The 18,443-nt window shown below is 46.2% G+C and overlaps 2 protein-coding genes across 5 annotated transcripts in view; both read left to right on the plus strand.

The window, feature by feature from the left end:
- Positions 1 to 8,676, plus strand: part of stxbp4 (syntaxin binding protein 4) — a 54,891-nt gene extending 46,215 nt beyond the window's left edge. The window contains exon 22 of the mRNA XM_082543730.1: positions 8,602 to 8,676. Within this exon, the coding sequence (XP_082399856.1) occupies positions 8,602 to 8,609 (8 nt within the window). The 3' untranslated portion in view covers positions 8,610 to 8,676. The remainder of the gene's footprint in view (positions 1 to 8,601) is intronic.
- Positions 8,677 to 17,425: 8,749 nt separating this feature from the next.
- Positions 17,426 to 18,443, plus strand: part of hlfb (HLF transcription factor, PAR bZIP family member b) — a 15,013-nt gene continuing 13,995 nt past the window's right edge. For 2 of the 4 annotated variants that reach the window (XM_082544292.1, XM_082544293.1), the window contains exon 1: positions 17,428 to 17,831. In XM_082544292.1, the coding sequence (XP_082400418.1) occupies positions 17,690 to 17,831 (142 nt within the window). In that variant the 5' untranslated portion in view covers positions 17,428 to 17,689. Of the gene's footprint in view, positions 17,832 to 18,443 lie in introns of all 4 variants that reach the window. The other 2 variants (XM_082544291.1, XM_082544294.1) reach the window with 2 other exon arrangements.

Raw genomic sequence — 18,443 nt, forward strand, 5'->3', positions numbered from 1 at the left:
TAGTTTCTGTCTCATAGCTCAGTGTTTAGTGTCTGAGTGGCTGAACGCTCGTGTTTGTGCAGTAGATTAGCCAGCGACGCATCATCGAACAGTACAGGAGGAGAAACCTGCACGCCGCCCCGCACGCGAACGCCATGTCAGGAAGGACGATGGTCGCGTTAAAACGGGAACTCTGGGATTAAAGAGGCCTTCAGGGGCTTCGATGGCGTTTGGAGGTTTTGCTGTTTGTGTTTTCGGAACAAGCTGCAGATCCCGCGGCGTTCTCTGGGGAAAAGGATCAGCCGCTCTCAACCGTACGGTCGTGACTTTTCTCTGAACAGCTGGGCTGCGACTGAGATTTTTAAAAAGGAATAATTTTTCATGTGAAATTGTCTGAGACGTAAAGACTGACAGAAGTTTTAGATTAAGGGTAAAAGATGTTTAAAAAATCCCACATTAAAATCTCTGAAAACGACCGAACTGTTGTTGAATATTTTGTGCTTCCATTATCTCAAATATTTCCAACAACATTTGAATTCTTCTTCATCTTGGATGCATTTCAATAGCATCACATCATCTTCACTCAGGCCGGCCACCACGCTGACGCAGTAAACCACAGAGGGACAGAAAGACCAGAGGAGACTCAAAATGATTACAAATACATAAAAATCAAAGACTAAGAGACTCAAATGACACGAGGGCTTTGATTCAGTGAGTCTATTTGGAGGAAACGAACACAGAACACACTCTGTCAGGTAACTCTCCAAGCGTCCTTGAATGCACCACCAGGAAGTGTTTGTCAGGGGAACAAGGATGTAGTTCCCAAAGGTGTTTCCAGGTGATACTCGCAGAGAACTAAGGAGAAGCCTCAGGTACGCTGTGCTGCCCAGGAGAATGACAGGTATTCAGGAAATACACAGAGGTGAGAAACTGAAGTGGGTGGAGTGTGTGCGTTTTTAAAGTGTTTCCAGCAAACACACCGAGCTGGGAGATTCACACAGCTCTGTAACAAACAAACTAACAGTTCAGGAAAGCGCTGATGTATTTCCAGAAAATACACAAGCCTTTGTTTAGTTGTATAGTTCTTAACCCCAGCAAATACACAGAGCCAGGACACAGCTCAGTAGGAAGATTAAATTCTGGTAGTTCAGAGAAAAGCAAGGTGTGAATACCGTTTCCAGCAAATACACAGAGGCTGTGTCCCAATTCAGGGTCTGCACGCTTGAAGTACACATTTCAAGTGCGGTTACGTCACCGCCACGTGACGACGGCTGTCCCAATTCGAAGTGTACTTCAAATGCATACTCCAAATGCGCCGTCGATTTCCCCAAATATCAAGCGTGGTCCGGTGCACGCTTCGTGGTCCCATATATCCCACAATTCATAGCGCGGCGGTGGGTGTGGATAATTTTGCCGCAAAATACGGCAGAAGGGAGCGGCGAAGAGGTTTTTTTTTTCCAAACTTTATTGAACTTATAAAGCGAACAGTCAGTCATTCCAGTTCAGTTTGTACAGTAGACATGCAAGGCAAATAAGAGTAACAATATACAGCACAATGAAATAAGAAGGAGAAATAAATAAAGGATAAGAAAAGAAAAAAAGAAAAAAATGGGGGGGGGGGGGGCATGTGACAGAATTCATAACTTTGTACTTGAAAGTTGTGACAGCTCATTCGTTAAACATTTCTGAATGAATTTCAATCAATGATAAACCTTTTTTATTGGAAGTTAATTTAAGAGAGTTTAAGTAATAATCACTTTCAATCAAAAACACATTAAATGATGGGGTTGAGTTTTGAAATTGACATTTATGTATGTGGAAGTTCCTTAATAAGATGGAGCGGCCGAAGAGTGAACTGTCAAAAGTACTGAATATGACGTCACTTATTTATGTGCGAATGTTTAATAAGTAAAGTCAGTCATATATCCACAAACACAACAAGCTGAAAGTCAGTGATATATGTATATGTGTGCATATATACAGTGGGTGCTGGACTTGGGGTGAAACCCTCCATGCATGGTAAGGAGCTTTCTTGTCTTTATGTCAGTGGCTTCTATCTCCTCCTTTGGCCAGCCTATTACCCCAGCAGGGTACCTGATCACAGGCACCCCCCCGACACTAACAAGCTGATCTACTATATATATATATATATATATATATATATATATATATATATATATATATATATTAGGGGTGCAACGATATTCGTATCGATATTGAACCGTTCGATACAGTGCTTTCGGTTCGGTACGCATATGTATCGAACAATACAACATTTGTCATTTATTTTATCAATTTTCCTTCTGACGATGCTGTCTGTGTTGAGCGCTCAGTGAATCTGTGTTCGACTACTCCGCCTAGGCTGCACTGTCGAGCGCAGATCCACTGAGCGCTCAACACAGACAGCATAGTCAGAAGGAAGAGTGCAGGGCAAGCTAGCGAGACAGAAGTTAAGCTCTCCTTGCAACAGGCAAATTGAACCTCATTCAGATCTGGCGTTTGGAATTATTTTGGTTTTCATGTGACGTATGACCCTGAAGGTAAGCGAGTCATGGACTAAAGTAAAACAGTATGTTGGATGTGCCATGCAATGCTCAATTACATGGGTGGGAACTAGTGTGTTAGCGCAGTTAGCTCGTTAACGTGTTGGCCGTCTAGCCCCATGCATGGAGCGATCGGCGGTAGCTCGTTAACGGAGATTTGCCGTGTTGTGGCGTTAAGGTCATTTCAACGAGATCAACCTGAAAGCACTAGTGGGAACACAACGAATATGACTGCACATTTACGCCGACATCATCCTAGTGCAAAGACAAAAACAACAAGCATGCTACTAACTTTAGCCGAGTCACTTAGACAGCTGTTAGCACATGATTCTCCTTATGCTGCTGAGAATATAGCCCAGAAGAAGCGGATAGTATAGCTTTTATTTTGGAAAGAGACATTTCTCTGTAATAAACTCTCTTTTTCCAAAGATGAGTGATTCCTCAATCAGATACAGGGCTCGCAATATCGCTAGCCCGACGTCCCGGAGCTAGCGATTTTTTCAGTCGGGCTACCAAAATCTATCTCTTCCCTGCCCGTCGGGCTATTGTAGGAAAAATATATGTCAATGCTTTTGCATTCTTTCAGAAATGTAGCTGGGTAATTATGTCATTGGCATCGGTGAGCCACTGTCAATATGTGACATATTGAAGTCGCGTTTGAATTTGCGCTTGTTTTTTTGCTTTCACTTTGCAATCGTGCGAACTGTGTATAGAGAGCGACAGCACTGATCTGTGAGTGATGATAATTTGTGCACCAATTCCTCTGACATCGTCTTATTAATCGTTAGCTTACTATGCAAACATGACAAGTGAAATCTCCCGCAGCTTAAACATGTGAGAGGTTGATCGCGCAGAGAATCGCTGAGCTTATGTGAGTGCGTGTGTAAAAGCAGCAGGAGAAGTTATGACAAATCAGACTATAAGGCAAAAAGAAAGTGCAGCTTTATGGTTTCATGGACAAAAGAATTTCTGTGGCTGCAATATGATGAGCTAAATAACCAGGGCTGCACATAAGTGGTCCGCAGGTGCGCATTCGCTGTCAAAATAAAAAACACGCACAAGGGTTAGGGTTAAATTTAAAAACTGTACTTTTGAGTTAAAATATATATTTATAATTTTAATAAATGACAACTTAAAAATGCATAAACATTGTTTTTGTATCGAAAAAATATCGAACCGTGACACCAAAGTATCGAACCGAACCGAACCGTGAATTTTGTGTATCGTTGCACCCCTAATATATATATATATATATATATATATATATATATCATAATAATCTGACAATACTATAATATGGTAAATGGCCTGTATTTACCTCAGGCAGCAGGAATTCTGTGTCAATTCACAGAAAATATCATATCTTTAAATGTGGAGCTGCTGAAAAAAACAGAAAAACCCCAAAACTTTATTTTTACTTTGTGCTGGTCTCAGAGGCGGTGGCAGCTACAACCGTTAACTGGAACTTATTTCTTGCTGCTTTGACTGAGATTTATATATGTGATGGAGTCCTTCTTTGGGCTCTGTGTATTTGCTGGAGAAAGCTGTTTGGTTTGCATTCAGCAGGTTTGTGACACAGTCACCTAATTTCCCTCCATCAGCGCGTGGGCGCTGTTACATAATTAACAGCCACGGCTCGGGACACAGGCGTCCTGTTAGAGATAATCAGCAGAGAAAGTAGGTCAGTCTGATCCGGAGCTTCATCACGCTCACCTGTAGCTCATCTTCATCACACCACTGGTTGCCTGGAAACCTGCTCGGCTTTAAAATCAGACCGCTGGCTCTCGTTCAGTTTTATCGCTCCAGAGGATCTGACCACCGGAGACAAACCGCAGACCTTCAGGATCAGATCTCACACACACACACTTGTTTTCATGCATTTGTGGGGACATAATGCTTTCCCTAGCCGCTTACGCTAACCCTCGCCCTAACCCTCACCATAACCCAACTGCAACCCTGCCACTAAAACCACACTGTGAGTCTCAAACATGCCTGCATTTGGTCCCTATAAGTGTAGCGGCGTCCTCACAAAGCTGTGTAAACCTGGCACACACACACACACACGCTCCCTGCCTGAGAAACAATCAGCAGGCTCGTCGGCTTCATTCATTCCTCGTTTGTGACGACTCAGACCCTGTTACCATGACAACAACGCCTCCTATGGCTTACTCTCGTGTTCATTCAGCTCGCTTCCCAAAATGCATCTGTGTGAAGTTACTCTGTGTGTCTGAACAAGTCTCGGCCTGCACCGCCTCAGCTTCCTGTCTGTGTGACGTCATCCTCACAGGCGCTCACACAGGTGGGATCAGGAGGACACGGGATATTCAATAAATCCCAGATCGGGGTTCTCTGAACATAATACGCCACAAAGGTACACAGGAAGCTTTTTATAGACGTTACTCCTGAACTGGAGCAGGAGAGATCTGCAGGGAAGCTGGTCATTCCTTACTTCATCTTCGGCTCGTGTGATTGGTCAGCTGCAGAAGTTGTTGGCGTGTTTGAAATGGATCTGTCCAAAGCTTCAGAAGTGTAGCGTTAGAGATCCATCGTGCACTCAGAAGGCAATGCGCTGTAGCTTTAAACCTCGTCATCATTAAAGACTGGATGGTTAACCGTGGCGATGGTATCCACCGCCACATGGACCCAGCGTAGTCTGAATGACCCTGCTGAACTTTGCTGTGGACGTTAAAAATGAATAACCTCACCAGCAGCATGGCTCAGTGAAAGGGAACTGTTCCCACGGAGTGTGTAATGAATGATCATTTTCACTTGCAGGGTTCCTGCAGGTCTTCCTGTGGTGTATATTCTCTTTTCGGGCCTTAACAGACACCAAAGTTTTAACTGTTTGATGTCTTTTAACCATTTTATCCTCAATCTTCAAGTCACCCAAAGTTCAAGAAACATAAGGCTAAAACAGCTTCCACACACGTCTGTCTCCTGCTTCTTGTGGTCAGACTTTCCACGTTGACTTTGTCTCAGAGTTCAGCGGGACTTTGATCCCGTCAGACTTTCCAAACCGGGTTCTCGAGCCAGCTCCAGGAACCCTCGATGCTTCAAATTGGCAGAGGAAGGGCGTGATGGAGCAGCAGCAGAGCAGAGACAGAACCCAACTGCAGACACAAAGATGTGGGAGCGGATCCTCCGTCCATCCCAAAATGCTTTAGACGGGAATTCTGTGTTTTCAGTGGACGAGTCAGGAGCGTGCTCCCAGTTTTTAAAAATCGTTTTAGTTTTTATTCTTAAACGTAGGGCTTTAGCTTTGACGAACTTCATGATTGTACCGAGTTCCCACCGCAACCCACATGGATGCGCACGCTCTGAGTCAGCTGCACACACACACACTCGGCTGCATGATAAAAACATGATTATCTCCTCCTGCAGCAGTCATGCGCTCTCACTTCCTGTCTGCGGGTTTTTACTGAGGTCGTGTGGAGGTCGAGCATAAAAACATGGAACTGCGACTGCAGAGCGTTTGTTTCCAGGAGCTGCTCAGTCCCTCGTCGATGTTGCCCTTCCTGCCTCCCGTCTCACGGGCCTCCCTGCAGCGCTCAGGCCGCCGGGGTGAAACCGCAGGTCAGGTGTTTGTTCCGGCGCTGAGCCGTCTCCGTGCACACGCATGCAGGTTATTGTGATTATGTGATGGCCTGCAGAGGAAGCACAGAGGCAGAAACAGGCTGACACAGCTCTGTGGGAACGTTTTATTACATCCAGTAACGACACCTGTGTCCTCTAATTCGTGTCTGTGAGACCGACGAGGGAAAATGTGCGTTTGTTTTATATGAAACAATAACACGGACATTCTGTTTATTATGGGATGCTGCTGCCCGACGTTTGTGGTGACTGCAGGCTGTAAGACAAGTGTTTCCCCATCAGCATTTTCAAGCTCGTCCTCTGGGGTTGGGAGGATTATCCTGCAAATGTCGTCTTTCAGCGCGTTCCTGTGTAGTCGTAAGAGTGCTCGTTCATACCTGACGGCGTCATACAGACGAGACACCACACTCGTTTGTACACACGTCGCACACACAGGACTAATCGATGGTGGTTAAGGTTAGAGTTTGGGCCTTTTTAGAGAACTGTAGCCTGTTTGCACATGGTGATGTGGACAGGGGCAAGCACTGCCTGCTAGCTGCAGTGTGTACAGGAACATTGTTCTGAAAGGAGGAAAACTGTCTTCCATCTGAAGGCCACCAGATGACGCTAGCTATGGTTGCAAAAAGATTTCTGGTCCTCTTGAGGATTACGTGATGTTAACATATCTGCCGTTCTGGATGTGTGACAATCCTGTAAGATCGAGTGAGTGAAGCCTCAGTCACACAGGTCTAGAGACCGGTCTGCAACCGTCTGGTGACCTCCGGTCGTGGGTGAAAAATCTGTATTTCCTGGCTGATTGCGAGTGGTTGCTGGAGGTTGATGGCAGTTGGTGGGAAAATTATTGCTCAAGTCTCACAGGTCTACAGATTGATCAGGGAGCTCCTGGCAACCACTGATATTCCCCAGTATTCCCCAACTGATTGGCAACAACTTCCATGTGATTGCACTGATTGCTAGCATGCTGCTCCAGTCACAGCTTGAATGGAAGAGATGAACTTAAACACCAATCAGCTGCAGTGAAGCTGTGAAAAGTTCTAATTGGTAAGTAATTAAACAGTGAGAAACATCTTCGTGGTCACGTCCGGGTTTTAGGAACCAAGGTGACGACGATTGTGGAAATGTTCATCTCAGAACAGACTCCGGGACATCACGAGTGTTACATCTGTCTCTGAGGACTGACTCATGTTTGGAGCCTCCAGTGGACATTAGAGGAACTGCAGCTTTTGGCATTTCTACATTGTCATCATTTATTTATTTATTGAGAGGTCACTGCTGAATCAATAACCAGCGCTTGTGCACATTAGTGAGGATGAGAAGATAGATGGAGTAATAATATATCTGCAAAGGTACGATTACAGTCACTTTATCCTCCAGCTGGCTGAACAGAATATTGCAAATGTAGCAAATAGTGAAAAAGTGAGACACGTGTTGAGGACGGATAGCTGGATATGGACAGAAGGAGGACAGGGGAATGTCGGTAAGCCAGCCAAACACATCAGTAATACGTGAATCACCACAGACCCTCCACTCTGAACGAGACGTTTGGTGTCAGTTTCTGCTCTGATGTCCTCTGGGCAGCATTTGAAACCTGTTTTGTTCTCTGAGAGCAGAGATCAGTGTGGAGTCTCGGGGTGACGGTTTTATGGAGCAGTGGAGCTTCTCAGGCTGAATAGAAACTTGATATTTGTGTGTTTGTGAGCTGCTGGCCTCGTTACGTCGGGATAAAGTGGAACTACACACGATCTCACCCACGTCCAGAAAGAACAAACATTAAACATGACGAGCTCTAAATAAGATTTAATTTTCCCCTGCAGGCCTTCCCTACGGCTGGGAGGAAGCTTACACTGCAGACGGAGTGAAATACTACATCAAGTAAGAGTGTTTTCACACCTTCATGGGCTGAATAACCTCATACAGGGATTGTGTTGTTGGGCTCGTAATTACAAGTTCAAATATTCAAATATCACATTATGTCCAAAACTATATCCAGGGCTATAATGCTGGATGATAACGATGGATCTGCTGTAAGCCTCTTTCAGATGGGATTAACAGAACGAGGCGCTGGATAAAGATTCCCCACAGTCCCTGAAAATTCAGCCGTCCAACTCTGGATTTATGGGATAATTACGGAGTACAGTCTGTAATGATCTGAACATCAGAGCACAAAGATGATACTGACGCTGATCGGTTTCAGTTAATAATACGGATCCTGGAAGTAAATGGAAATAACAATGTGACTGTATTTACCTACAAATACTTCACTGTAGATGTTTTTTTGAGTTTGAGTCACTGTAAGGTTTCAGAGGAGTTACGGCGTACCTGCAGAGCTCGCTGTGAAACAGGAAGTTCACATTAGTCAAACTTTAAATCTCATTTTGCTGCCAGAAGACACTTCGTAGTTTTCACTTCACAAAACAGCTCCTGTAGGAGGATTCAGTTTCAGGCGATCGATAACGCTGAACAAGCTGCTTTTTCTCTGTTTCGACAGTCACGTGACCCAGACGACATCATGGAGCCCTCCCGGGTCGAGCGGCGGCGCCCCGGAGCTGACGCCTCCACCTCAGGAGACTTCAGAGGTGGGGGAAGGGTGTGATGGAGAGGCGGTGAAGCAGAGACAGAACCCGACCGCAGAGATGAAGATGTAGGAGCCGATTCGCCATCCATCCCCGATTCCTCTATCATTACTGCAGTCATGTGACACTTATATTTATATACATTTATAGCTGTTATAAAGCAATTCAACGTGTAAATGTATGTCTGCGAGCAAACATCATTTCAGGGTTACTAACAAGAGCCCGGCGGGCTCGTCGTTGAGCTAGTGTCAACATTTAAACAGCAAGAAAGTGAAGAGACACCCTTCATGTTAGCACTGACGACGCACAGTTTCTCCATCAGAGGGCGTTCGTCGATGTTTTAAGCTGCACTGGCATATTTTCTTAAAAAGAACTCATAAATAAAGACACATAACAAATAAGATATTTGTTTCACGCGTGTTACTCGTGCAGCAGGAGTAACGAAGTAACGACTAGCCGTTAGCTTTAATGTGCAAACAGCGCCAGCTTTATGTTCTGGGCGGAGCTTCAGTTTACATTTCGGTGTATCGCTGGCACGTGATGTTAGCCAAGCTACAGTAAGCGCCGACTCATGACTTAAGCAACACGACTTCCTGAAAGTCAACCGCCTCCTCTGCTCACTTCCTGTTACATATTTCCTGTTCCTGTCGTGGATTTTCATAATAAACATAAAGCCTGTAATAATGAGAAGAAGGTGTACTTTATTGGTCCCCGTGGGGAAAATCCCTCTCTGCATTTAACCCACTCACTCAGTGAAGCAGTGGGCAGCCATTGGGCGCCCGGGGAGCAGTGTGTAGGGACGGTACCTTGCTCAGGGGCACCTCAGGGTAGCTGTTTAGGGGAATCGAACCCCCGACCTTCCGATCATGGGGCCACCACTCTACCTACTGAGCTATCCCTGCCCCCCTGAGGTCAGAGTCTCAGAAAAGTCAGTAAACTATGAGCGCTATAAACTATAAAACATCTGTGTGTCCTTTAAGACATGTATTAGCAAACAGGCTAACGAGATAAAAGCTCTGCATTTCATTAATGTTGCAGGTTTTTTGCACTGGTGACTCAGAAGCATTTGCCCCACAGACCTGCATTAGAAAGCTTTGTGGTCTCTGACATGAACACAAAGACATTTAGGTTGAACTTTCACGCCCTGAGTCGTGTCTGCAGGTGTCTGTTTGTTTTACTGCCGTGTAAAACGTTCTCTGAGCCTCGGCAGCGCCTCGCTCACCATGATGGAAAAACTGAAAGCACTTTAGTTTCTGTAAAGGTTGTGTCATTCTCTCCAGAAAACATCTTCATGCATTAAAAATGGAGAATTATGAAGGTCTGAGGATTCTGGGAATGTAATTTGTCTCTATTCAGTGTGAGCGCAGTTCTTTCTTGACCACTTCAGCCCGTCTCGACTCTCCTTCATTATGTTTTAAATTGCTGCAGCGCTCCTCTGCCTCCTTTTTTTGTCCCTGCTCAGTTTCCGGCCTTTTCTCTCGTCGCGGAGAGCCTCGCCGAGCGCTCGATATGCTTTTATTCCCAGCAACAGGAAGGTTTTGTCAGTGGATGCTGAGAGCTCAGCTAATCTGAGAAGGTCGACATTCCTGCTTCTGAATTGTCCTTCAGGGTCACGGTGAAGTTTGCTGCCACAAACTTGTTCAAACTAACAGGAAGTGTTTTTCTGGCTGCAGCCGCTCGCACGGCAGCCTGAAAGGGAACATCAGAGGATCAAAACAATCGATCAGATGGAGAACAGACGGACAGAAGGCGGCTCTGCACGAGTTAAACAACAGCGGCGACTCCATACGTCAAACCAGCAGTTTTTATTCGCTCACTGCTGTCTGACAGCAACAAAAAGTTTATATGAAGTACTTAGTTTCACTCTGATAGCGACGACGTTGACCAGCTGGCTTAGCTAGGCTACATTATCAGTTTGGAATATTAAAGTGATTTAAATGAACTCTTCTGCATGACTAAAAGGATGGTGGCTGCTGAACACCAGAGTCACGTTTGGCATCACTGCAGTCGTCTTTCTTTTGGTCATGCGATAACGACAGCCTAGCTGCAGGACACCAGCCCTCGAGGCCTGGACTTCCCCTCTCCAGGTCTAAAGTAACCACCAGTCAGGTCAGGGTCCCCAATAGGTGGACCTTGGTCCAGATCTGGGTCTGGACGCGGCTCTATATGGACTCGGAGCTATAACTAGATTGTTTTTCTAGATTTTTGTTTTGCTCAAGTTCGCTCGTACACGTGTTTCTGTTGTTTCTACAATGGTCACACACCAGTGACGTGCGTTCTAACTCATCCCACATGACATCTTTTAGCCAATCAAATCATTTCCTCAGTTTCGTCTGTGAGGAGAGCGGGGGGCTCACAGCTGACGGTGTTTTCATGTACATGTAGTTAAACTACACCTTAATCTGTAGACAGCTTTTCCTAATATAAAAGAAGATTATTTCAATATGACGCTGTTATGATGAAAACCTCCGGGTCACTGTGAAAATAAATAATAAACATAGTTGAGATGTTATTGAATTGTACGTCTTTCTCTTCATGACTTCAGGTTATAGTGAATTAAAACACACGCAGGTGTTTGTTGACATTTTGTTTAAAGTTGAATTAAATTTCCACCAAAGCCGTGAGTCAAGAAGACGAGAATTCAGGCAGCCAAGAGACGGGACAACAACAAAAACGGAAGAAAAGTAACCAAGAAAAATCATCCATCATTTTTCATCAGGAGTTGGTAATAAAAAGGGAGAAACACATAAAAACAGATTTACTGTAACTTCCTGTGAAAGTGAAGACTCGTCATGTTCGTGTGGTGGGATGTGAGACAATCACAAAGCATGACTGAAACGCCGGAATGATTTCACCGCTGTGCCGTCCCACATGCTGCTTTATTATTGGACTGCGGAGCATTATGTCATCGCTGTGGATCGATACTCGCGCGCTGTCTTTCCATTTCACGCTGGACTCTATGCTTTGATTTGTCTGCAGGATAATGAGTTTAATCAGAGTGAAGACGTGATTGGGCGAGTCGTGTTTTGCATACAGATGTGTGTGTTCGTCGCCCGTGGAGTGCACGAATGTGCCGCCGTGTGAGCTGAATGGCAGTATTTATAGTGCATGCGAGGCCCGAGCCAATAATCTTCCTGCCTCGGGCTCAAGCTTCGATTCCAGCTCAGTGCAGCTCTGAATATGTGCTGCTGCTGCAAACAGTAATAATGTGAAACATGCACATAACAGTAGCTAAACACGGCCTGATGCTCGACAGCCCTGCTGCTCGGGTTCAGACTCGTTTCTGGACTCGGGCAGGTTTAGGGTCTCATCTACTTCCTGCTTCCTTCCATCAAAGTTCTCCGTCTCTGCTCCATCACATATTTCTCTTCCTCTTCTGTCTTTGTCTCAGCTTTCTTACACTGCACTCCTGAAATGGATCAGCCATTTGTTCAGTCTGTGCATCCTCCCTCTGAGGCCCGGAGCTCGCCTCCACTGCAGGCCTTGTTTGTGGCTCAGTTTTAATAGTTCTCTGTAAACAACAGCACGCTCATATAATCCTGCTGCACGGCTGAAATTCTGCTTTACATAACCAAAGCTGGCCTGAATGGAGCGCTGACCTGCTGGTACCTTGTAAGACTCATCATCACTGATGTTATTAAGCAGGCCAATCTAACTGATCTGTTTGGGCCCGGCTTTCTAATCCATGCCTGACTGAGAGGTTGATGCAATCTGTGACCTCTCAGCATCCAGGTTGAGGCTTTGCAGGTTGTGTAACGTCAAATTTGGTTGTAAACTGTTGGGACAAAAGCAAAGAGGAGACCTGCGCATGCACACGTACACTGCAGCGTAGCTGATGTGGGAACAAAACAAGGCGATCACAATTAGCAGCTCCTGGAAATCCTGGAGACAAAATCAGTACCTGACCCACCATCAAACCTGCAGTTCCTCTGACGTCCAGCGGGGGTCAATCCCCAAACGCTCACACTACAGCAGTAATAAACATGTTTACTGTATAAAGACGTGAAGTTTGCATTATTGGGGGCGTGTCCTGATTGACTGACAGGTGGATGGTGACACAGGCAGCTGTAGTGGCCATCTTCACCTGAACATTTTTAATGACTGTAGTAACAGAGCTGAAGGCTGTTATTTAGCATTAAATACCAATTTATAGATACGGTTGTGTCTGTTTGCCTCAAAGCAGGGTTTTCAGCCTACGCACACACGCTGTAATGCAGTCTCTAGAATCACAGCTGCTCTCACTTCTGTACAATCAGACTCAGAGGAGTCGCCCCCTGCTGGACACCAGAGAGCGCACAGGGTTAGCTTTGTCGAATTTTCATAAATCACTCCGTGTGGGCTCTAACACTTTGTTATGAAGGTGTTAGTGTTGATCAGTGCAGCTTTAGGCTGTTTGAAAACGCATCGTTTTCTCTCCGTTTGGCCTCCCGTCCTCACTGAGGCTGCGTTTCCCCAAGGAAAACGCAGCGTTTTGAAAACGCTCAGAAAACGAATACATCTGAAGACAGTGCTTTCCTGTCGCAGTGTGGACAGTGAAAACGGAGACTTTCTAAAACGATGACGCATGTTTGTCATGTGATGCAGTCATGTGATGCAGTCATGTGACCAATTAAACTAAGATAGTGGAGGGTATTACACAGCAGTTGTTTTGTTTGACAGCCGTATTAAAGATTAATATAGAATAGAATAGAATAGCCTTTATTGTCATTGTACAGAGTACAACGAAATTGGAGTGGCACTCCCTTGGTGCAAGATAAATAATAAATATAAATGTAAAATATAAAAAGTACAATAAAATAATCGCAAGTACTCAAACAATAGTATGTACAATATATACAGGATAGCAGCATTAATATAATGACAGTATGAATAGCAGCATAATATAATGACAGTGACGGTATGGAATAGGTTCAATTGTTTTTGTGCTTATTTACTACGGTGATAGCTCTGGGAAAGAAGCTATCCCTGAATCTGTTTGTCCTGGTTTTATGTGACCTGTACCGTCGGCCTGACGGTAATAGTTCAAACAGTTGGTTGCTGGGGTGAGAGTGGTCCTTGATGATATTGCCAGCTCTGCTGAGGTACCGAGAGTTTGCAGTGACCTCCAGGCTGGGCAGAGAGCAGCCAGTGATCTTCTGGGCTGTGTTGATGACCCTCTGCAGTACTGTCCTGTACATGCTCCAGAGAGCTTTTCTTCAAATTATTTAATTCTCACTCACGTTTGCAACTTTGTACTTTTGTGTTACTCGTAGCAACAACTCCACCTCATTGTTAGTCCATTTAAAAAACTCGCTGCTTTTCCTCGACATTTTGCCGGAAAGTAAATAACGCATGCGGAGAACTGGAACGTAAGCGTTTTCAGACGTTTCAATGTGGACGCACAACTAGTGTGGACGCGGAGCGTTTTCAGACGAAAACGCCGTTTTCAAATCTATCCGGGCCAGTGTGAACGTAGTCATAGGCTGTATCCCAACTCAGGGTCTGCAGCCTTAAAGGCCGCATTTTAAGGCCGATTACGTCACAGCGACGCGACGAAGGCTGTCCCAATTCAAAGGCTGCTCGAAATGCAGCCCTCAAATGCGTCCTTCATTTCCCTGAATTTTAAGGACATGGTGGTGTAGACTTCGTGGCCCAATATATCCCAGAATGCATAGCGCGGCGGTGGGTGTGGATAATTTTGCCGAAAAAAAACGGCAGATGAGGGGCGCCCGAAGAGTAAACTTTAAGTACTGAATATTATGTCACTTATTTATGTGCAAATGTTTAATAACGAAGAACATTAAACATTACTGTTGGCCACATGTCGGCAAAGTCATGTGACATCAGTGACGTTTGTACTAACTTGGTTTTAAAGCCTTTACTTTAAAATATACGCCGTTCAATAGCTGAGCTTAATCTCACAGAGAATGATCAAAGCTCATGTAGAAACAAACAAACAGATGAACAAAAGATTTTCTCCTTCATTTCTGTCAAACACAGCTGTATGACACGTTTCCAGCTGTTAGTATCATGGTTGCTAGGCAACCTGGGCAGCGCGACGGAGGCTACACCGTCCCATTTCACAAGCCTCGCACTTCCGGCCTTAGCGGTCTTTGAGTACGCGGCCCTTGAGGATCGTTGAGGCTGCGTACTTTAAGGCTGCAGACCCTGAATTGGGATACAGCCTTAATATGCAGCCTGAAGGTGTCCTCAGCAGGTGTGTTAGCGAGGCGCTCACAGGTGCAGCGTGCGTGTTAACGGGATGAGTCAGAACCGTGTTTGGCCCAGTCCCCGCTCTGAAGCAGGCGTGTCTCGCCGCTGCCCTACTTTCCTCTCAAAAAGGTCATCACAACATCCCCATCCTTTAACAAACGCTGTTGCTAGGAGCTTTTAATGAGAGCGAGGCTGAGAGGGGTTTGTTGTTTGTTTCTGTCCACCGTCACATATGGCTGCATGTTAGACGAGCTTCACATCAGATCAGGCCTCACGAGGCTCCAAAGTCCAGGACACAAGAAATCACTTTCTGATGCTGTTCATGGTGGTCAGAGAGAAACCACAACACTGACTCCCTATGGGCACCAGCTGGCAACAGTGGGGAGGAAGAACAGTCCTTTGTCTGTGAAGGTTCTCAGTCATCCAGGTCATCGTAGTCTAAGGAGCTTGCAAAGAAAAGCGTCTGGACTTCTTTAAGTTGCTTGAAGACGTTTCACCTCTCATCCGAGAAGCTTCTTCAGTTCTAAGGTCAAATGGTGGGGAGTCCCAGATTTAAACCTAGTGGGAGCGTCCCCCCACAGAGGGACAAAAGGACCCCCTGATGATCCTCTAATCATCTGGGCCAAGGTGTGAAACTGTGTCTTCAAGCAACTTAAAGAAGTCCAGACGCTTTTCTTTGCAAGCTCCTTTGACGACAAGAACAGTCCTACTCTTTCGAGATGTCCCTACATGTGCCACGACTGTCCTCTTTTGCTCGTCTCATCTCTTTTTTCATCTCCTCTGAAGAAGAATCTGCTCTCCTCTTTTCCTTCCCTCCCTCCATTCTTCCTTTCTCACTTCCTTCCTTCGTTCCACCCACACCTAACCATCCACAGACAGACATGAAGCTGTGTTAAAGCTGCGTGAATAAAGTGACAGAAGGGTGTTCAGGGTTTAGGTCTGGGCTCTGAAGCTGCAGCCTGGTTGGAGCAGGGACCTGTGTGAGGGGTCTGCAGGTCTGAGCGGAGCAATCGTGTTCTTCAAACCTGAACCAATCAGTGCGGAGCCCTGAGCGACCCTGCTTCTCCAAACACCTCACCGTCACATATATCACTGAAGCTCATTACGTGTTTGCAGGTTTGAGTCCGGAGACGTTTCCCTCACTGAAACGTTTCATCTGACATTTTTAATGTCTTAAACTCTCTCTGCTTCCTCATTTCCTTCCTCCCTCCCTCATCTTGTCTCCTCCTTGGGTTGCGTTTGTTTTTCCCTGTCTGAAGCACGCCAGGTTCCACGTGACTGAGCCACAGAGGGGCGGGGAGGAGGGGGAGAAGAGCGGGACACGGCGGGCTCTCATTGGACAAAAGTAGGTCAAGCCGGCCCACTCACGTGACCCAGCATACCTCTGCAGGCTGTGTGTGTGTGTGTGTGTGTGTGTGTGTGAATTTTAAAGGAAGCAGATTTCACAAGAATAAAAAGGCCTGAATGAAGGTTTCAGAGATAAAATGTCAGCACGTCTGCAGATCACGAAGGTTTAACTGCTGAGAGCAGAGAGAAGTTTAAACTCCACGAGAGACAAAAACACTTTCAGGGTTTGGTTGTTCCTGGAAGTTTCTGGATGTTTAGTCTGCAGATCAGAAACATTAAGAGATCAACCAGACGCAGCTTGCTCAGAATGAGCGTTAATGGAAAGAAACAGACAGAAATGCTGCCCACATGAGCGCGACTCAGGGATGATACGGAACAGGAAGTAAAATGAAGCAGGAAACACTGAACAAAACAAGAACTGAACCGATAAACATCCAAGAACCAACACTGATCGCACACACACTACACACTGGAATATTCTCCCATGTTGCTTGTCTGTGTTGTATTCTGTTACGTGTGATGATATCTGTGCATTCCTGGATTATCCTTTGTGTTACACTTTTTGATGGGTTTTTTCCTCGCTACCTAGCCTGACCTGTCTCCCCAATGTGATGTTTGTGTATTGTATGTACGGTTGGCAAGGTCTGTCATCTCGGGTGTGGGCAACTGCAACTGACAAATAAAAGCTCTCTCTCATCTCATCCTCGCCATTCGGCGTCGTTGCCGGCTGCGTCCACCTGACCCGTAGCTACGATGTGAATTTCATGTGACGTGGAAGCGTTAGGAGCGGTTTGTGGTTAGGTCAGAAGTTTAAACGTAGATTTCCCGCTGAGGCATACCTCAGGCGGTCGGCTGGATGTCGCCGTGCTCTCGGCGACCGCAAAATAAGAGGAAAACTATTACATCAGCAGCATTACAGGTTTCACCTCTCTTAAACCTACAGGGCGCCTTGTAAGTTCACTGAGGGTGAACTCACTGTAGGACAGTGAGCTGCTTTCAGCCTAAGTCCTCAGGTGAACCTCAGCTCCGACCACGCCCTCTTTTTTCACCTTCAGAGCAAAAACTTTCCACAGGTTTCAGAAAATCACAGAGATTTTTCACTTCACTTCCAACAGGGAAAACACTCTCACCATGAAGCTGTCGCTGCGCAGGAAGCATGCGCAGTACGCTCAGCAAAGGTGTGTGTGTGAGAGAGAGAGAGAGAGAGAGAGCGGGGCGGGGTTATGGCTCCAGCTCTGACGTCAGCAGTCCTCCGTTCTCACACATGGACTCGGTGCTCGGTCCGCAGCCCGGTCAGGCACCGCCGCACGCGCACGCAGCAGGTCGTGTGTGCTGAGAGCAGCAACTTTTATTCTGAAAGGATTCCTTTCCGCGTGGACGTGAGGCCACAACGCGAGGACAGCGCTCACCTTACCGTGTCACACCTGCGGCTCTGCTCGGCTCGTTTCCCAGACTGAAGTCCCGATGCAAGGAGGCGTGATGGAGAAGATTTCCCGACACCCCGGCCCGCTCACCCCGCTCAGCCCGGGCTTCCTGCCCATGGCTACGCACGGAGTGCTCAAGTCGCTGCTGGAGAACCCAGTGAAGCTGCCGCTGCAGCACGAAGGTGAAGTCTGTGTGTGTGTGTGTGTGTGTGTGTGTGTGTGTGTGTGTGTGTGTGTGTGTGTGTGTGTGTGTCACATTTAAACTGTGCGTCAGCAGCAAAGTTTCCACAGCAGGAGAAGAAAGAAGAGTCAGTGTTTGCCGAGGTCACACGCGCACCGTGACAAACAAGCACCTGCAAACACACCTCTGCCTGTGTGTGGGGCAATAATTTAGTTTGAGGTGTGTGTCAGACTCGCTTCTCACGCAGAGCAGTTCGCAAACACGGAGGTCACAAGTGCAAATTCCCCGCGAGGAACCGGGGACGATTCTGCCAACCAGACTCTGTGTCATTTTTGGAGGATTTCAGGAAAGCGGCCCCGTGCTGCGCCCAGCTGTGAACTTCTGTTTTTCATGTTGCACAACAAGCGTCTGAATGTTACCCGGCTCGGGCTGATCGTTCATAATTCAAAGAGTGATCGGAAAATATCGATATTCTCCTTCAGATGCTTCTTTTCTGCAGCCAGCTGCCCGAAAGTCAAATATGTGAACGCGCCGTGAGACACGTCTCCTGTCACTGCACACAGGTCCTGTTCCTCTGGCCTGTACGTGATGTTTATAACATGTTTATGAGTTT

The sequence above is a fragment of the Aulonocara stuartgranti genome (genome assembly GCF_965226115.1).
Source record: "Aulonocara stuartgranti genome assembly, chromosome: 8".
Taxonomy (NCBI): Eukaryota; Metazoa; Chordata; class Actinopteri; order Cichliformes; family Cichlidae; genus Aulonocara; species Aulonocara stuartgranti.